The 19431-nt window shown below is 38.5% G+C and overlaps 1 protein-coding gene across 2 annotated transcripts; it reads right to left on the reverse strand.

Annotated features, from left to right (window-relative positions):
- Nucleotides 1-3280: 3280 nt before the first annotated feature.
- On the reverse strand, nucleotides 3281-19411 carry COX15 (cytochrome c oxidase 15). 2 transcript variants are annotated; one of them, XM_008806950.6, is made up of 8 exons: nucleotides 19035-19411; nucleotides 14863-15100; nucleotides 9745-10058; nucleotides 8472-8697; nucleotides 8134-8379; nucleotides 7926-8036; nucleotides 4801-4932; nucleotides 3281-3849 (listed from the first exon to the last, which is right to left on the reverse strand). In XM_008806950.6, the coding sequence occupies exons 2-8, from the start codon at nucleotides 15055-15057 to the stop codon at nucleotides 3676-3678; spliced, it is 1398 nt and encodes a 465-aa protein (XP_008805172.4). In that variant the 5' UTR covers nucleotides 15058-15100; nucleotides 19035-19411; the 3' UTR covers nucleotides 3281-3675. The 2 variants fall into 2 exon arrangements, with proteins under 2 accessions (XP_008805172.4, XP_088568433.1); XM_088712307.2 differs by having other exon boundaries at nucleotides 9745-10047; nucleotides 19035-19278.
- Nucleotides 19412-19431: the final 20 nt, after the last annotated feature.

Here is a 19431-nt window from a genome sequence, read left to right on the forward strand (position 1 = left end):
TCGTAACCATAGAATACAACCCTAATTGATAAATACTCACACCTTGTGATTACACGGGTCCTTGGGATCCAAAAAAAAGTTTAGTGTATCAGCAGACCATTGTAATATGTATTTAACATAGCAAGCGTACCAAAGAGCAATGCAGAAACACGTCAAAACCTAAATGCAATTTATAGTTACCTATTTCCTTCACCTTTATCCTTCGCTTAAAAGTACCTTCCTGCACCCAGCTTCAAACATCCTTGTACCATATAACAAGAACTACAGAACATTCTTGCCGAATAAGACGGATATAGAAATCTCCAAAATAATTAAAGAAATCACAAAGCGCAACGGAATGCAACATCAGCACCATAATCCACTAAAAGATATACCAAATTCATTCCCAAAAATGATGAAGGCAGCAATCGCCTAGTAAAGAACACTCGACTAGAAAAATCCCCGAGTGGCCTTATTCTTATGGAAAGTAGCCTGGGGATGTCTCCTGATTCGGAGTGTATTAGCTAAGCGGAGTGTCAGGACTACTCTCATGTGTGAGGATTACCTTGATGAGGAGGAGACCATCACTCATGCTTTTCTTTACTGCCCTCGGGCTATACAGGTATGGAGGAGTGCAGCACCATCCTTGTCACGGGATTGAGGTTCGGCGGAGGATTTGTTACATTATCTGAGGGTATCTATGAGGAGACTGGAGTTGGAGTGGGGCGTTACCTGTGCCTACCTGGCCTACAATATATGGTTAGACAGGACTGCCAGTATCTTCGAGGAGAGGAGGGCACACCCACAGGCTGCGGCGAACAGAGCCTTCCGACATGCAGTCGAGTTCATCTACTCTATCAGAGAGTCTTCACTTAGAGGGACTAGGGACACCTGGGGTTCCTACATCGCTGTCACAGTGCCCAGAGTCACTTTTGTCACTTGGGAACCCTCAACCCTGGGTCACCTTAAGGTGAACTTCAATGGTAGTATGCTAACTAGAGGAGACAGAGGAGAGACGGAATATGTGATTCGGGATCACAATTCCAGACTGATTGTTGCAAGAGGGCGGCACATTGGCGGCACAATAGTCATAGGAGCATAGCTTAGGGCGGTATGGGAGGGCATCACTTATGCGAGGAGCGTCCTAGAGGCTAGTGAGATCACCCTGGAAGGAGATTCCACTATGATGATTGATTGGATTCGGCTTCCTGAGCGACAAGTACACGATCATCCTCTTCTTAGCGATATACGACGGATGGTGAGAGACTTTAACTCGTTTCAAGTTTCTCATGTGTACGGGGAGGCAAATAGGGCGGCTGATTGGGTTGCTTCCTTTGCTGCCCATCATTCTGGAGAGGTCTTATGGACATGGTCTGAGATTGTACCCCCATCTTTATGCCACATATTGTATCTTGACTCTGTTGGTTGCACTTACGCTAGATTAACGTGAACGACCGTTTTACCCAAAAAAAAAAAAAGAACACACTGAACCAGAAAAATCACTGACTTATTTTAGATCACAGAAAGGATACCAAATGAAAACATTTCTTTCTCTTTGGAAAAAAAACCAAGAACAATAATTGTCTGAAATAATTTCAGCCACAAGCACCTCGCCACCAGCTAGTGGTAACACGAGGAGAACAAGTAGAGTAGCTCAAGCTCAAGGAAGTTGGTTTTTAGCCATGCCTTCAGCCTACGAGAGGAGGTTGACCGATGACGGCGATGGCTTTTAGCAATGCCATTGGCCGACAAGAGGAGGATCACATTGCCTCTGCTTGGGCCGGTCATCAATGACGATGCGAGAAGGATGTGAAGAGATGGGAGAAGGCTAAACGAGTGAAGAGGGCCAACAAGCCATAGAGTCAAAGGATTGAATAGTAGAAGGGTGTCCAGGGTTGGGGATCGACTGACAACGAGGGAAATTAGGATGAGCCTGATCATTTGATGGAATTAGGGCGAATAGCCTGATTTGAGATTGAACTCACTGATTGAAACCAGCTAACTAAGTCATAGACTCCCAATCTAAATAGAACAACCCAACCACTTCAAGGTAGGGGTGCAACTCGTGAGCTACTTTAGCTCGACTCTTATTCAAGCATGACTCAACTCAAATGTTACCAAGCTCGAGTAGCTCCAAAATTCTTTAAGTCAAACTCGAGTAGCATACTACATGGCTCGAAGGCTCACGAACCTAGTCGAGCACATATTTTTTTAATTATATTATTTTTTATTTATAATATACATTATTAATTTAATATTTTAAAATATAATATTATGTTATATTTTATTTTAACTATATTTTTAATTATGGCCAAAGCACGAATTCGAATGTGAGTATGGCTCAGTTGATATTCGAGTCGAACCAAACCAAACCCAAGTATTGCTCTTTTTTTTATCGAGTCGAACTCGAACTTGGATATTAAGACTCAATCGATCTTTAAGTCGAGTTGTGAGCGCGAGTATTTTGAATCAAGTCGAGCTCAAAACTCCAACTACAAAAACTCAACTTAGCTCAATTGCACCTCTATTTCAGGGTGTGGTTGGATTTAGGCTCAGGTTAGACCTCGGGCCTGGTTTTGAGCTAATCTAGGGCACAATTCTAGCCAATCTCGAGCCTAGTTTCGAGCCACTCTAGGGCATGGTTTCAAGCCAATCTTGAGTCTGGTTCGGGCTCGGGCTTCAGGCCGGTCCTGGACTAGGACAAGTAACAACCCGAGGTCAGCCCAAAATCTCCTTGTGCCCTATTTTTAGGCCCATACTCCCAAAGCCAGCTCGGTCCGATGGGCCTAAGACCAGCCCAAGTCCGCTTCCAGTCCCAACTCTCTCTGCCCCAGAAGTCTAGTCTTCGTGTGCCGTGATCGGTTTATTGCACCAAATCACCAACTCAGCACTATAATACCCACAGATTATTACCCACCACACAAAAGACACAGGAAAAGAGACAGCTCCACGGAAATGATAACCTAGTCAATACAATTTCAACTTTTTGGATTGCAGCAGAAATAGTTTCATAACCAGAATTCCAGGGTTCCAATGTAAAACTTATTGCATATGTGCTCCCGCTCTCCTTGTCTGTCCCATCCCAAACTGGGGTTGCTATGAAAGCACCAATAATGTCTGATATTGCATTAGATCACTGCTTGAGCTCACTAATCATATTGATAATACCACTCAAACCATTTCTGAGCATGCTCTGGGATTACAGAGTCCTCCATGTATGTCTCAAATTTTAAGTCCATACATAAATGTCGAGCACAGCTAAGCCTTTGATTTCACACAAAATACACAGGAAGATCCTGAATTTGTGCCAAAAATATTGGCATGCAACCAAGTGAATATTGCACATTTTATTTTCCTTGTAAGGTTCATGTTTTCCCAATGGAGAATGGATAATCGACAAAGAAAACAAATAGATTTAAAATAAGCAGCTGCTTTACAAAAACAATTAAAATGTAACAAAATATAACTCACTGGCAGCATATCCAAGGAAACGGGGCTACCAGCCCTCTGAAGCATCTCTCCCTTGAAGATCATAATAGCATAACCTGCCTCAAAACCAGGCCCTGCTGAAAGTATCGGTGCTTAAACATAACTTGGGGAAGAGAATAAGCTTGAGACCTGCTAGGCAAAAAGTCCACTGCTCATCAATTAATGCGCCAGGTCAGGAAATATCAATGATTTTTCACCCCTCCCAATTTAGGCTCTGGATTTTGGCATGGAAGCCAGCGACTTAAGAAGCGCTGGTGATGGCTTCCTTACAGTATGAGCAAGAAGGATCATAAGGGTCAGCAGGGTCAATGCTCCAGCTTGGTGGGCTGAGGCCAGAGAGACTGGAACATAAGTTAGAAGCGTCGATATTCCTAAAGTTACCTGAAATAGAGGACCAAAATAGGATTATTTTCCACTTTCATTGCAAAAACATAGATTAAAAGATCCTAACAAAAATCTTGTTCTATGAATAGATAAATTCATTATTTGCAATACTCTTTTATGCATTTTAATTAGAAATTTGTCTTGTAATTTCCAAGTCACTAACGCTTTCCTAATAATATTAGATTTCACTTGAGTATCACCATTATGCGCCAGGTCATTCTGCAGGAACTTAATTTCTGTGCTCATCTCAACAACTGATTATCAATTATACACTACAAAATAACGTACGGATGGATATAGATATGAATGATTAGTCATGATATTTTATGTTTGCAGGTATTCATCAATCATTCATGGAATTACAGAGATGGATCCCCTCAAAGGTTAAAGCCTATACCATGCATTATGTCTTACTGAAAATATGTCTTCCAAATCTCCCAAACTCATTAATGATCACGAGCAGGCTCTGCATTTTCATTGCGAACTTATTTTCTTGCAAATACAGCATAGTTGTGCATATTGCCTTACCAGAAAAACACAAATTATCAATATTTAGGTAGATATTATAAGGTGAGCACGTAACATTGGGTTAGATATGTTGGTAAGCCCGATAGCATTCTCAGATCAGTTTGACGCATATGAAAAGTTGTACCTCAAGGTGTTCCTATTTTGTCAAAATAGTCCAAATCATGGTTCTGATAAAGCTATCATAGCAGAAGGTTTCGTGTCTAAGCCTCTATTGGTTCTAATAATATTATGACCAGTCATTATTTGGCTAAAACTCAAGCTTTTGTGCATAATTTTATTACTATGTTTTAGCAGCTATTATTAGCCGCTACAATGGAAATTAATGAGCAATGACAGCAATACAACAGCATTATATGATGCTCACCTCAGTAAAGACGTTATAGAGAAAATAGATGGTACAAAGAAATTTTATAGCTATACCTGAAGTGCAGTCATCCCCAACACACTTCCAACTAATGATTTTATAGCAGGATGCATGTCTAGTTTTCTTGCTGCTAGCCACAAACCACCGACTGACATCAAAGTGGTTGTTGCAAGGATTCGATGATTGAGCTACACAACACAGTAATCGCATTAATAACCAGGTTGGTGTCCGATACTTGTAGAGCAACTGATGGTCTTAAAGGTCTTTAATCATAAATGCAAGGCATTTAAATTTAAATATATAAAAGGATTATACAAATTTGAAACATCTGTTTCCACCTCTAAAAATGGAGTCAAAATATAGCATATATGCTGCATGGAGACAAACTTTATTTACTTGGAGATTACCCAATTGCAATAGTTTGATGTAAAAAGAGTGATGGAGGGTCAACTTTGTTTCGTAAGAAATTTCATCTGTCTTCTACTTTACAATTTTCTGAACAAGCAATTCTGCCTCTATCTAAATATATGATAATGTCTCTTTATCAGTAATTAACTTTGCTGAATGACTAGTAAAAACATGAAATGATAAAAAACAATGCTACAACTAATAAGCGTGTAAAGTATGGTGCTATATCACCGTTCACTAACTTGGCATTTTCAGAGAACAATATTGGGTGCAAAGGAATACAATTTTGTCTGCTCTAATCAATAGATTGCAAAAAGAAAAACAAGTTGAGGTTGCCAGATGATGAAACTAAGTTACACAAGTCATTAAATTATTGAGAGACATGGCAAAGCTCAAATTCATCATCTAATGAAGACTATGAGTTGATGTTTGATAGGAAGACATGTCAGAGCGCAACTATGGATAGACAACCCAAAAAGATATGACATCACGGACTAAGATACTCTCTCAAAGCATACTTACCATGCTAGACAAGTATAGGCGTGGCACAGAGCTAAATACCTCTTATGCTATTAGTCCATGATGATTTGTACTGGTTAGGCAAACACAGCATAGACTGATACAGGCAATAACGTACCCATTTACTTTGCCATGAGCTCCAGAACATGACTGGTACGACAAAGCAGCAACATGCCTGACAATGACCGGCACAGGTATTGCAGGTGGTACATCGATTCTTGCATCACAAAGCCTTCATTTGAGGTTTCACAGATATGAATCGCAGTAAAGGTTTTCTTAATAACATCTGATTTGGACCACTATCTATAATTCTATACCAGCCAACATGAGTTGATTCAGACTCTCATAAATGTGAAATATGGGAAATATCTACTTGATCGGCTATATTAGCTAGAACGATTTTGTTGGTTCAAAAAAACAAATTGCAATTTTATCAAACATTAAATAAATAAGATGACAATAACATCACTCATAATTAGAAAGTTTCCTATTAACAATATATGTTGGTTTTGCAAAGAGACAGCCACTACTGAGCTCTAAGTATATTGTTTAAGAAGACTAAGGCACAAGAATGCTGCTCAGTCCTGGATACGGTTAAATAAGACTTGATTATGAGTGCAGATAGAAAAATGCTTGAAAACTGAATAAAAGAATATCCATACTCCTTGAAAATTTTCAAAAACATAAGTAGATAAATCATTGATAAGGAAAAGGACACCAGGACCAAAATGAAGGTGCAGAAAATTGGTGCTATGAACTCGTTTAGCCAAAGAGCTACTTGGATAGAATATTAAAGATTAGGAAAGCATCCGATACAGTAAGTCTGGAGAAGCAAAAAAAAGTTTTAAGTAAAAGGATATCCTAGAGGTACATAATGGAACAACCCTTTTCTTTCCCTTGGGAGGATACGAGGTTAGGGAACAATATTAACACACAAGTAATTGTGGAAGAGTTTGTGACAACCCTAAATTAAGGAGTAAGGACACTATTACACCTTCACCTCTTTGCACATGTTATTATTGAACTGTCATAACCACAACTAATTTGCTCTATCTAATATAATTGAGTACGCTTTGTAAAACATTTTTCATCAGGCATTCCTATTAAAGCTCTACTTTAGAACTTTGCAAGCCTTTTTATATGTCAAAATTTGACATCTAACATGTATTATCATTCCTTAGTATTATATTTGAGATTTCAAATGAATATTGATATTCAAGCCCATTATCTACGCCATGTGAGGATGATCTAGTCTTTGATACTATGATTGGTGCAAACAAAGAGTTTGACAATCCAAGAATGGACTTGCTAAAGAAGCTCTCAACAATTACTATAGATTACCTGATTGATTGAAATTCCTCTAACTGCAAAGATAGAGAAGCAAACATGGCGACTTTAACATAATATCAACAGAGACAGGGGCTTAAATGACTTCCTAGCTTCTGCAAACATGATCCCATCCTCACGTTTTGCACAACTATACTCTTTATTTCAACCAGGCATCCACCATCGTTGTCTTTGGAGTTTTTTGGGCCATTTTTTTGCAGGGGAGTTTGGGGAGGCCCCTTTTATTTTTGTTGGTGGGGGGTGGGGGTTGGTGCATCGAGTAACATGACCAGGGCTTCTCTAGCTGTCCCTCTTTTCCACACCTGTATTAAGAATTAAGTGTTTGCCCACATATTACTCATTCAGCAAATATTTGTCCAAATTTCTTAACTTTTCTCCTGGACAGCCAGATAGTAGCCAAAGAGGTTCAATTACATTTTCTTCTTTATGTTTGTTTGTCTGTCATCTACCGAACACATCCCAGGAGTTCAAGAAGGATTTTTTTCAGGAGTTCTGAAAAAGAAGTGATCAAACAATATCAGGGGAAGGTTAAACTGTTGGCAGAACAAGAATCATAAAGGTTATACCAAACAGATGTGTAAAGCTTGTGATAGATACTGAAGTTAATAGACCAAGCAACTAACTAGGACAAACAAGAGACGAGACAACTTTTATAACTGGGGAGGAGTACACTCCATATCAGACAGCTGCAAACATCATGGATTTCTGGCAGAAGCAATAAACTAGGAACCCTGCAAGCTGTAATATAAAAAATTTATTGCTACAATCACTTCATATAAATGTAATGAAAATATGCTAGAAGACCCAATATCCCAACCAAAAAGAAGTCGATCTGCCAAAATTTTAATGACTAATATTCACATATATAGCATTGCCCGTACATTTAGTGATACTATTGAAGAACTACCTGCACGGTGGATGTGTTCTCGAAAAAGTTGCGAATAAATGGTTGCATGCTAAAAATGTCATCAGGAATCCATGAATCGCCCATCTTGGGAAATGAATTGTACGCATGGCCCTAATAGCATGCATGGTGCAAAAAAATGAATGACCACATAAAACTTCGTTACCAAATGACAATCATAGCACATTCATAAAGCAGGTTATTGCCATACCGCATCATTGCCTGCAACAAAAGCTCCAGAGAGTGCAGTAAGGCCCACAAGGACACTGACAGGATGAGCCAGTTTCCGAACTTTTGCTGCCCCCTGCACCCAACTCAATGACCCATTTGGTGGTTCTGGCAAGACAATTGATAGAGCGGTCCACAAAATGCCACAGTATATAACAAATGCAGATGTAAGATGAGTTGCTAAGCGGTACGGACTAACTCTTGGCTGAACATATTCTGATGCAGGTTCCTAGAAACAAAAGAGGAAAAAGATAAGTAAAATACGCAAATTTGCCAACATATATGCGCATTTTAGGGGACAAGAAGAGAAGTTTCTTCTACCTCTAGACCACTTTTTACCATCCACCAGCCAATTAATCCTTGTCCAGCACCAAGCGCAAAAAGAGCAGAGAGTCTGAGTCCAAGTTGGCGAGTGATATACCCTTTTGCCAGGAAATATGTAAACGGCAAAGCAAAAACAGCACCCAGTCCCCTTCCCCACATCCGGTGTGCATACTCCATCCAATAGATAAATTTAAAATCTTCGATACACATTCCCTTGTTTACTCTGCAAGATTTATGCTACATATTGTAAACAACTACAACTGCAATATATTAGAAAACATGATAGCTGTGGAGTAACCAGGCATTAACTTGTGAAACAATAAATAATTATCCAGAAATTGTAAACTTAGTGATGGCTTTTGAGAACATAGATTGCCTATCAAGGTGATCACACTCTACATAAAGATTTGCATACCTTCCAAGAAAATAATGATACTTCTTCACAAAGTTCATCCATGTGATCTATAACCCATGGCATATAATGCATATATTGTCAAATATTGGTTCAGTGTGATCAAGTTACAGCAGATAGAACAATATGATTACAAAGTGCTGAAAACTAATACAAAGTAACAGAATTTTTAGCTCTAATATACTTCATAGTAACAAATAAGAACTCTGTACGAAGACAAGTTCCAAGCAGTAGTGCAAAATTAAATAAAAGACCTTTGATATGCCCCATTGGATTAATAATGATCAATATATCATTTCTGAGTGTATGCCTAGGCAAAAAGAAATCAGCAAGGTTACAAAAAAAGGCCATTTACTTTTTTAAGATATGATACATTTTAGACGTTATTAAGACCATTATGCCCCTATCCTCAGATGGTGGCACATTTATCTTAATCATTGATGCATATGTATAACAGGTTGAAAGACACAAGTGTCCTTGCAAGAAATCATGCAGAAGGGGTGTGATGGTCCAGTAAAATTCAAAATGGGCTTTTTTTCAGAAATAAAAGTGGTTCTTTTCCACAAATTTGATAATTAAGTGGCCTTTTTTTGCAAAACCACAAAAGAAGTTGATCAGAAGAATAGGATAAAGTATATACATGCACAATCAGCACTAGCATCTCAAAGGTCAGGATATGAAAGCATTTCCTTATAAGATTACTTTATCAAAATAATAAAAAGATGCAAAAGCTTAACATATCATGTGAAACACTTAGCCATTCAGAAACTCAGTAGCAAATAGAACACAATAAAGCAGTGAAATTACAATTTCATATCCATTTCAAGAAAAAGCACTATGAATGAAACAAACTCTTACCTCTTGTACTCAGGAGACTTCTGATATTTCTCAAATTCAAGAACCCATTGGTCCTCTGACAATGGAGGAAGGTTACCAGTGAACTTCCAGTCAGTCATTGATAGCCCGGAACGGGTGAGGCGTGTAACACCACCAAGTACCACCAAACTAAAGACCCAAGCAGCACAACCAAAAAGCCATATTCCAACCATTTTTTGAGCATGAGGTCCTTTAGCAACGAGCAATTTGAGTCCTGAATTTGTTATTTCTGCTTTATTTGAATTCAAGAGTGTCATGGAGGTTGACATTTTTCTTGAATATTGACTGAACATGCTCTAGAAATAAAAGTTTGCATAGGATGTCAGGTTGTTTCATGTGATACAAAAATAGATATTAAGTCAATAGAGGACAGCAGTAACAATCCACCAATCCAATAAAAGAATGTTAGAGTTATTAGTTTTGAGGGAAATTGAAATTCAAAATTGAAGACAGGAAGCCCACAAGTCCTTTGTTTTTTGGCCCTGTTAACTACCCATCCTATTAAACATGATCTCTATTAAATCTCTAACCCCGGCCACCTGTTACGCCCTTTGTAAATATTGTAACCTCAAATGGAAGGGGTTACAACAAAAAATACCAAGATTTGAGAACGCCTATTTTAACAATACCTCCAAAAGTACAAATTGGGCTAGTTAAGCTCAACATGTCAACAGTGTGGACTTCTTGCGACTTTCTTGCATTTTCTTCTCTCTTTTCCTCCTGTCCTCTTCTTGTGGTGTTTGCCTTCATATTTCTTGAGCAGAGAGATTTAATTATTCAAATATCCAACTTCTCCTAATTCTAACATTCTATTTCTTAGAAGCGGAGAATTTTGAGCAAGAAAAGTAATAGGATGACATAATATAATATAAATTATTCTGATGAATTAGTAAGCACAGCAGAACATGGCTATAAACCACTTAAAACAAAACAACTATAGAACAAACTAATATCCCTGTTACATCTGTACGAAGACTACTATTATCAGATTTGATCGACATAAATCAAACAAAATGGAAAATTGGATAGGATCTATAGAATCAAAAGGACATTGAAGTAAGATGAAAGAGAAGATTAGAACCTTCGGAAGGGATTTGAATGCAAGGAAGGAGCTGTATTTGGAAAGAAAACATCCTTAACAGGCTCTCAAGGCCACAAACCTCAAAGAAGACAGAAGAGATAACTCACTGGTAACCCTAGAAAACCCCATGAGCCAAGATATCAGGGTTTGGACTTAGCTCCTTCGAAGAAGAGTTCCGAGTCTGCTCCCCAGCAGCGCTCCCGAATCCCACTCTCCTTACATCACCAGCAGTAATATCAGAAGCCAGAGATCAAGAAAGATGACAGCACTCAGTTCGGTCTATGTGAGACTTCACTTGGGGTGACAACCAGTTGGAGTCATATGGATCAGATCCTAACAAAAGCATCTTTAAAACCCGAATTAGATGCAGTTCCAAGCTTCAATTTATGGGTGGCAAAATATTGACCCAACCTGAAAACCTGACCTGAGTTCAACCCTATTTGGCCAGCTTTGGGTCGATTGTTTTTTTTAGTTAGGGTCAAATATAGGTAATTTTTTGTGAATTGAACTTTAAATAAGTGGGCTATGGGCCAGATTTTTGACCCAAATCCAGTCATAAGGGTAGAATTCTATTTGGGTTGAAACAACTTGAAAATTTGTTGATAAAAATTGCAAAAGATTGGATTTAAGACTTTCAATGATTGCCTTCATACTTTCAGTGATTTCCTTCATACTTCCCTAAGTCAGAGAAATCATTCATATTTCCAAGCTGGCCTCTTGCACATCTCACCTCATGATCAGTGTTCCATTCCAAGGACTCATCTCCTTCCATCCAGCCATCCATCTATTCTCCTCTCAAAATTTCCATCAAAACGACAATAATCTATTTATAATAAGAAAATAAAATATAGAATGGGGGGAGAGAGAACGAAGGGTATTCTCCCCTCCGACAAGTTTGTAGCAGCTAGGCCCCCTTTCTAAACCCCCCTTGTAATGGATCCACTTGTCCCCCCTTCTCTTCTCTTCTTTCCACTTAAACTCCTCTCTTCTTCACTGACCCCAGTTCCATATCTCTTGCTGCTACTGCCATCAAGGGATTGGGGCTCCCCTCTGACACTGGGGAGAAGGCCAAAGGTCTCGATCTTTCTTCCCCTTGTCGTAATCTCCCTCACCAAATCCTTGTCATTTTCTCCTGATCTTTTGGCCTTTTTTCTATTTTCGCAATTTTAAGATTTATTGATCAAGGAATACAACCATGACCATAAGTTAATCATCTAGAACTCCAATGCCTTCAGAGTGGTAACACCCCAAATCCTGTTCTAATTTTAATTTTGGATTTCTTTCGATGAACTAGTGAACACAGCACAACATGGCTGTACCCCATCTACAACAAAGACAACTATAAAACAAACTAATACCATTATTACATCAAATTAACTTAAGATCAACTTCTTGCCACCCTAAGAAGAATACCAAAATAAGATTTAATCGACATGAATCAAACAAAATGGCAGTTTTGATAGTTCTTTAGAATCAAACGAACATGGAAGTTGAAAGAGAAGAATAGAACTTTCAGAAGGGATTTCAATGCAAAGAGGAGCTATTTATGAAAGAAAACATCCCTCACAAGATCCCGAGGCCATGAACTTCGAAAGGAACAGCAGAGATAAGTCACCGCAAACCCTTAGGTTTGGATTTAATTTCTTCAAAGGAGAGATCCAAGCATGCTCCCCAGCATCTCTTTTAAATCCCATTCTCCTTGCATCAGCAGTGGCAAAATCTGAAGCCAGAGACAAAGAAAGACGATGGCACTCAGGTTTATGTGAGACTTCACTAGGAGTAACAATGGGTTGTGGTGCTTAAGGATTAGATCCTAGCAGAAGCATCTTTAAAACCCGAATCGGATATAGTTCGAGGCCTCCAGCTAGGGGAGGCAAAATACTGACCCAACCTGAAAACCTAACCTGACACAAGTTCAGCCCTATTTGGGCTGGCTTTGGGCCGATGGTTATTCAATTAGGGTCAAGTATAAGTCAATTTTTCTGGCTTGACCTTTAAATAAGTGGGCTAAGGCCAAAGTTTTGACCCGACTCTAGTCATAGGGGTAGAGTTCTATTTGGATTGAAATAATGTAGATCGTGTTGAATCACAAACTCAGATAAGAAATTTTGAACTGTTGATCTTTTTTGTTAATACTAATTATTTAAATTATTTCAAAAATTAGCCAATAAGAATTGTAAATATTAGATTTAATACTTTCAATGATTGCCTTCATACATTTCCCAGTCAAAGAACAAAATATTCATAATTCCAAGCTAGCTTTGTGCATGTCTCATCTAACAATTGTCCATATTCCATTCGAAGGACCCATCTCCTATTTCCATCTAGTCATCCATTTTCTATTCCCCTCTCAAAATTCCATCAAAGATACAATAATCTATTAATCATAAGGAAAAACTTGAAAAAGTGGGATTCTCCCCTCCTACAAGTTCGTGACATCCAAGCCTCTTTTCCAAGCCACCACCACTCCCACTCATCCACTCCTCCCCTTTTTCTTCTTCTTTCCAATTAAAGTCCTCCTCTCTTCTCCATTGACCTGTAATCTAACTCTTGCCACCACCACCCTGAAGGCACAGAGGCTCTTCCAAGGTTCGCCGTCTTGGCATCAGACTCCGTACTGGTGCCACACTAGCACAGTGTCGGTACGATACGGTACGAAATTTTTTTGGCGTACCAAGAATCCGTACACCATCCATACTGAGTACCAGTACCGAACCGGTATGGTATGGTACATCCCGTATTGTCCGGTTTGGGCCGGTACGGCATGTCTTGGGCTCTTCTCCAGCACTAGAAAGAAAATCAAAAATCTCAATCTTTCTTACCCGTTCCCATCTCAATCCCTCTCACCAAGTCCATGTCTTTTTTCTCCTAATATTTTGACTTTTTTGGGCTACTTTTATGACTTTTTTCATGTTTATTAGACTTGATGGCCAAAGACTACATTTTATGTGAGACTTTGTTGGATGTGACAACAAATCGGATTCTATGATTCGGGTCAGAATCGGAGAAATCTTCAAAATCTGAATATGATGCAATTCCTATAGATAATCGAATATAGTTTTAAGTTCGTGAATGTGAGAGGGAGAGTGTATTTTAGGAAGTGAGTTGGCTCAACAACTAGTAAGAACACTAGTTGTGTGTCAGATGGCATCTGTGGCAAACAAAAACTATACTGGTGGTGGTCTTGCTAGCCCAGGAGCCAAGACACATCTAGTGTACTACCCATTTATCCATAGATACAACTTCACCTCATAAAAATTGTGAAACACAAGAAAGACACAATGTGTATATTTTTAGGTATTTCTAAGGTCTACCCATGGGATGCATGTAATACAATCCATAAGTGGTTGTTGTCTTTTATCTCATCAGAGAATCAAAGAATTTCTTAGTCTTTTACACCATTAGCATTTTACATTTAGTTTCTATGCACAATTATGAATTTTTTAGAGGGAAGCACCACTTATTTGTATTTGTCTATTTTACGCCTCCCTTGATTTTCCGTGGCCAAGAATCAACTGGTCATGATTTTGGATCAAACATCTAAGTCCCAAGCATCCAGATCGGCTTGAATCTTGGTACCAAGATCAATAGTTGATTTTTCCCACAAAGGAATACGGGCACATGGATAACTCACACTCTTGCCCAAGGTAGTATCATCAATCAATCTGAGCAGGGCTATGACCGAAGTTAACCATCTCGACCTATAGTGTCTCCAAAGTGGTAACACCATGGATCCTTTTTTAAATTTTAATTTCAGATTTTTCATAATAACGCATCATATATAAATTGTTCTAATAAATTAGCGAACACTCAACATGACTGTAACCCAATTAAAACAAAGTCAACTAAACAAAATAATACCATGTTACATCAAATTAGCTTAAGATCAAGACTTAATACCACCCTAGGAAGACTACCAACATAAGATCTGATCAGCATAAATCAAACAAAATAGTAGAGTAGATAGGATCTATAGAATCAAATGGGCATGCAGGTAAGATGAAATAGAAGAATAGAACCTTGGGAATAGATTTAACTGCATAGAAAGGGCTATGTCTTGAAAGAAAACATCCCTCCAAGGGTGCTGAGGCCGTGAACCTCAAAGGAGACAACAAAGATAAATTAGTGGAAACTCTAGGAGAACCCTTGAGCTGAGTGATTAGGGCTTGGGCTTTGCTCCTCCGAAGGAGGGTTCCAAATCTGCTCCCCAGCATTGCTCTTGAATGCCACTCTTTTTTGTGTCAGCAGTAGCAAAATCTGAAACCAAAGACAAAGAAAGACAACAGTTCTCAGTTGGGTTTATGCAATGTTTTAAAAGCCAAATTGTGCAACAAATCAGAAAAGGAACCAGGTCCTAGGTCAATGGTTCAACCAACCTGTCAACCTAGGTTGAACTATGACATCATGATGACATAATAAATATACTAATTATTAATTATCATATATAGAAAAATAGATTAAAGCTTTAAAAAATTACAAAAAAAAAAGGTTAAAAATTCAAAACTTATTGGCATTTTCCCAACAAGTTCTGTTACTCTCTTATCGCCAAAATATCAATTTTTAGCATCACTATCACAATATTTCATTCAAGTTCTCAAACAATGATAACTATATATTCAAAGTAAATATAATCATGAACAGAGAATATGGGCAAAATTAATACAAGCAAAATAAATCCCTCTTCATTGAAATAAAACTACATTTTTCTTTAATCTGCTATAAATGATTAAGTTATACATAAACCATCAATTTGGAGACTAATTCATAGTGAAGTAGTAAAACTAAAGAAGCTCCATGGTTTTACACTTAACAATTCATTGCTTAACAACTAACAAATTAAACTAATAAACAGGGGCGATGAGGGGATCATAGTTGCTGCCGAACAGCCCACAACCGGGGTCCAGTGAGCTAATTTAACAATGAACCGTTAGAGCTAAAGAGAAGCCAAGAGCCATGGAACTTCCGAATGCTAATTTCAAAATGACAGACCATCATAGGATGGTAAACTCAATAAATAGATATCAAATTGTTGTTGCTCTCCAGCCTGCCACCAGGCTTTAGTGAGCAGGGTGGAGAGAGAGAAAGAGATCTTCAATGAGATCAGGCTTTATGGCTAGAAGACATCTGATATAAATTCAGTGATACTTTTCCCCTTAGAAAGCAGAGATAAAATCATTGTTCAAAATATTTAGGAGCAACTGTGATGGGCCAAAGGATAGAAAGGCAGAGGCCGCCAGCATAATAATTCAGCAAAAACATCACCGTCGCACCTAAGTTTTTCACATCAAATATAAGTGATTACGAAGAAATGGGTAATTTCTTGCTTCCGTGAGATTCAAAGCCAAGATTTAGCTAATATCTTGAGCACTATATCATATCAGCTCAACTGAAATTGGTAATCATGTTGGTAAATCTAATTAAATAATATACCAAACAGAGGCAGAATATGAAAGAATAAAAACTTTCCCTGCATTAGTAGCTTGAAGAAACAAATCAGAGCATGAACCATAACATATCCATACACATGCAAATAGGAGTTTGTATTTTTATTAGAAGAGGGAATTAAGTAAGACGTTGTGTAGGTACAAGTGGCATCAATTAAAATCCACAATAGACAAGTAAAAGAAACAGAGATACTACCGTATCAAGATATAATCAATCAATAAATGATAAAAAAATACTTTAAAGGAATGCTTTCAGTACTTTCAGGACTGTTCAAACATGTCCTTATGGAAAGAAACATGTCCTGACATTGGAAGGCCCAGGGGCATGAGGCATTTCTTTCTAAAATGAGAAAAGCTTTATATTTATAAATTCATATCAGCAATTTAGGGGCAATGGCCAGCAGAATATGTATTGATTTCCATAAAGAGGTGGTTTAGCCTGCAAACAACCCACAATTGTAAGATGAGGCATCTGATGACCACAGCCCACATTGTACGATTGTGGATTGTTTGCAGATGCCCACAGTCCTCTCATCCAGCTCAGTCTGTTGTACAGATTTTACAGAGTACTGGCCATAATTACTCACACAATGCAAACTTGATCCAAAAATTTGCTTTCTTCTCACAAAACATGTTGGCAAAAGACTTCCAATACACTCTATGTCATGATCAGTGGTTAAAGGATCATTCTTGTGATATTTAGCTTCACAGTTTTCAAAAGCTTAAAAGCTTGTTTAGATGCACATCGTTGTTTGAGGATAACTCCGCCAAGAGTAGGAGTCTGACGGCCATGGACTTCCCGATCCTAAAAGGGTGAATCACCATTCACAATGGATTTTTTGAAATCCATCAAATATCTTGATTGCAAAACCGTTTTTTGAGCACATAAACACAAGCAGACACACTCAGAGAGACCCCTCATGTAGGTTTCATTAGAATCAGGCACCTTAACAACTGCCAAGAGGGGGATTTCAGGCAATGTGAAGCGGGATAGAGAGGTTTCAGGGGATTGCAGTGAAGCGGTGGTGGCAGCGTTGGCCAGGGGCGGCCCAATGCATTTGGGAGCCTAAGGCAAACTCACTAAAGGGGCCTTTTTATTTTTTGAAAATGATGAAATTTTTTTTGAAGACTTCCTCTTGTTGACAGGAATCTATGCTTAGTTATGTATCACAGATTCTTTTTTTCTAAACCTTGTTTACTATGCTTCAATCTTGAATAAGAATTAGTATATCTTTACACCCTTATGGGTTTCATTACTGTATTTGCTCATTGTGTGTAAACAATATCACACTGTTTTCATCTCATCTCAGCTCATTGCTTGGTATCCTAGTTTATCCAGTGATCCACTATCAAAATTAGTCTAAGGGAGAGCCAATACCTTCTTCCTTGTTTCAGCTCATATCCTAAGCTCAGTATTGAATAAAATCTACTAAATTCTCAAAGCAAACTTTTCTTGTGCAATTTGAATATTTTTTCTCTAACCTGTTTGAGTTTGGAAACATCCAACAATGCCAGCATCCGCCAATTCTCATGATCCTACTACTTCAAATGTGCTTGAGTCTCTACAATTGCCCCAGCATGGAACTGATAGTCTGTGTTACCTACCATGATCGAACTGCAACCACGCATTTTTTGTATTCCATTTTCCACCATTCTCCTCCCTATCCTCTCTGCTTCTTCCCATTTTTCTGAAGCAGCATAAATATTCAATAGCACTACATATTGTGCATCATTAGTGGATCCAGCACCAGAATTCATGGTTTCAATCTCATTCCTCTCAGGCATTTCATCAAATAACTTACGAGCAACAGAGGGCCAATGGCATTTACAGTGCACGGAGACAAATGTGGTAGTCATTGTGTTGATACCAATGAGACAGGCAAATCAAAAAATATATTGTTGTATGCAGTTACAAGATTCATGATCATATGCTGTTACAAGACATGCACAAACTAAAGATATATAGTTGCATATAGTGGTTGAATAGGTGTCAGATCAAATTTGTTGGAGGTGTGACAGGGGACTACCAAATGGGAAAGACTCAAAATCATAGAATGAGGTCATCTGACAATTAAAGAAGTAAAAACAGTGTCATCGCGTCAACGCTCAAAATCTGTTTGGAATCTAGAAAAGATCTGATTTTTGCAATTGGTTAAACAAAAGATTGAAAAACCCCAAATGTGTGACCGGCTTTTAGAATGCTCGCATCGAGAGCAACCGGAAAGAACCATCGGAATCTAAACTGGGGCTCCATGATGTGTTCAGTAACCAGGTGAAAAAGAAAAAACAAGGCGAAACCCACCTGAACAGCTAAAAAGATCTCTCTTTTCCACCATTTTACATTTAAATGCAAGCTATAAACGAGAAAGCGACGGAAAAAAAATAAAAATAAAAAAACATTTTCCCCCTGCGATTTTCCTTGTATAAATTGCAAATTATAAACAGGAAACCAGGTAAATCTGTTCAAAAAGGTAGTATTTTGATACGGTTTCGGCAACAGTAGACCCAGAACGGACAACAAACAGCGATAAAACTCAATTCCAAACTCAAATCCGCCCCTCCTCTTCTCAAAGCCCGCAAACACAGGAAACCCAGCACCATCCAAGAAACAAAAATGATCAGGTACATAGAACTCCCTCCTATACAGCACGACTATTGCCCTCTAAATCACATGGATAAGCGAAAAAAATCCATTTTTGAGGGATTTCGGAAGGAAAGAGGAAGAAGAGAAGGAGAAGAAGGCTCACCCAGAAATCGTAGGCAATGGAGGTGTGATCCCTTGACAGCTATTCCTCAGCTCTCAGCTATTCCTCTTTCCTCAGACCTCGAGGAGTTGAAGGAGGAAGGAGGCGAGGAGAGGGGCGAAGTGCGGTCCCTAGCGGCGGAGGGGGAACGAGACTGAGGAGCGCACGAAAATATTGTGGGCGGGGACAGCAGCGTCGAAACCAATCCCTAATTTCGTGAAAAGAAAATTTGAGCACCTGTTTAGATATTCCTACAGTAAAACTAAATATTCTATACGAATCAAATTTATCGGCCCATCCATCTCATTATTTTTAAAGAGCCTACATAAATCCAACCTAAATTCTAGTCTTCAATCTACGGAAAGAGAAAAAGAAATCCTAGTTGGATAGTGTACCTATT

The sequence above is a fragment of the Phoenix dactylifera genome, chromosome 16 (genome assembly GCF_051530095.1).
Source record: "Phoenix dactylifera cultivar Ajwa chromosome 16, Ajwa_hap1_PhDact_Kaust_v1.1, whole genome shotgun sequence".
NCBI lineage: Eukaryota > Viridiplantae > Streptophyta > Magnoliopsida > Arecales > Arecaceae > Phoenix > Phoenix dactylifera.

Excerpts from the sequence above, each read along its gene's own strand:
- COX15 (XM_008806950.6), bottom strand. The coding sequence starts at position 15,057 with ATGCTGGGGAGCAGATTTGGAACCCTCCTTCGGAGGAGCAAAGCCCAA. Across the intron at positions 8,698-9,744 it reads AAGTCTCCTGAGTACAAGAG|AGTAAACAAGGGAATGTGTA; the intron begins GTAAGAGTTTGT and ends TAAATCTTGCAG. Across the intron at positions 8,380-8,471 it reads TGGTAAAAAGTGGTCTAGAG|GAACCTGCATCAGAATATGT; the intron begins GTAGAAGAAACT and ends TTTTGTTTCTAG.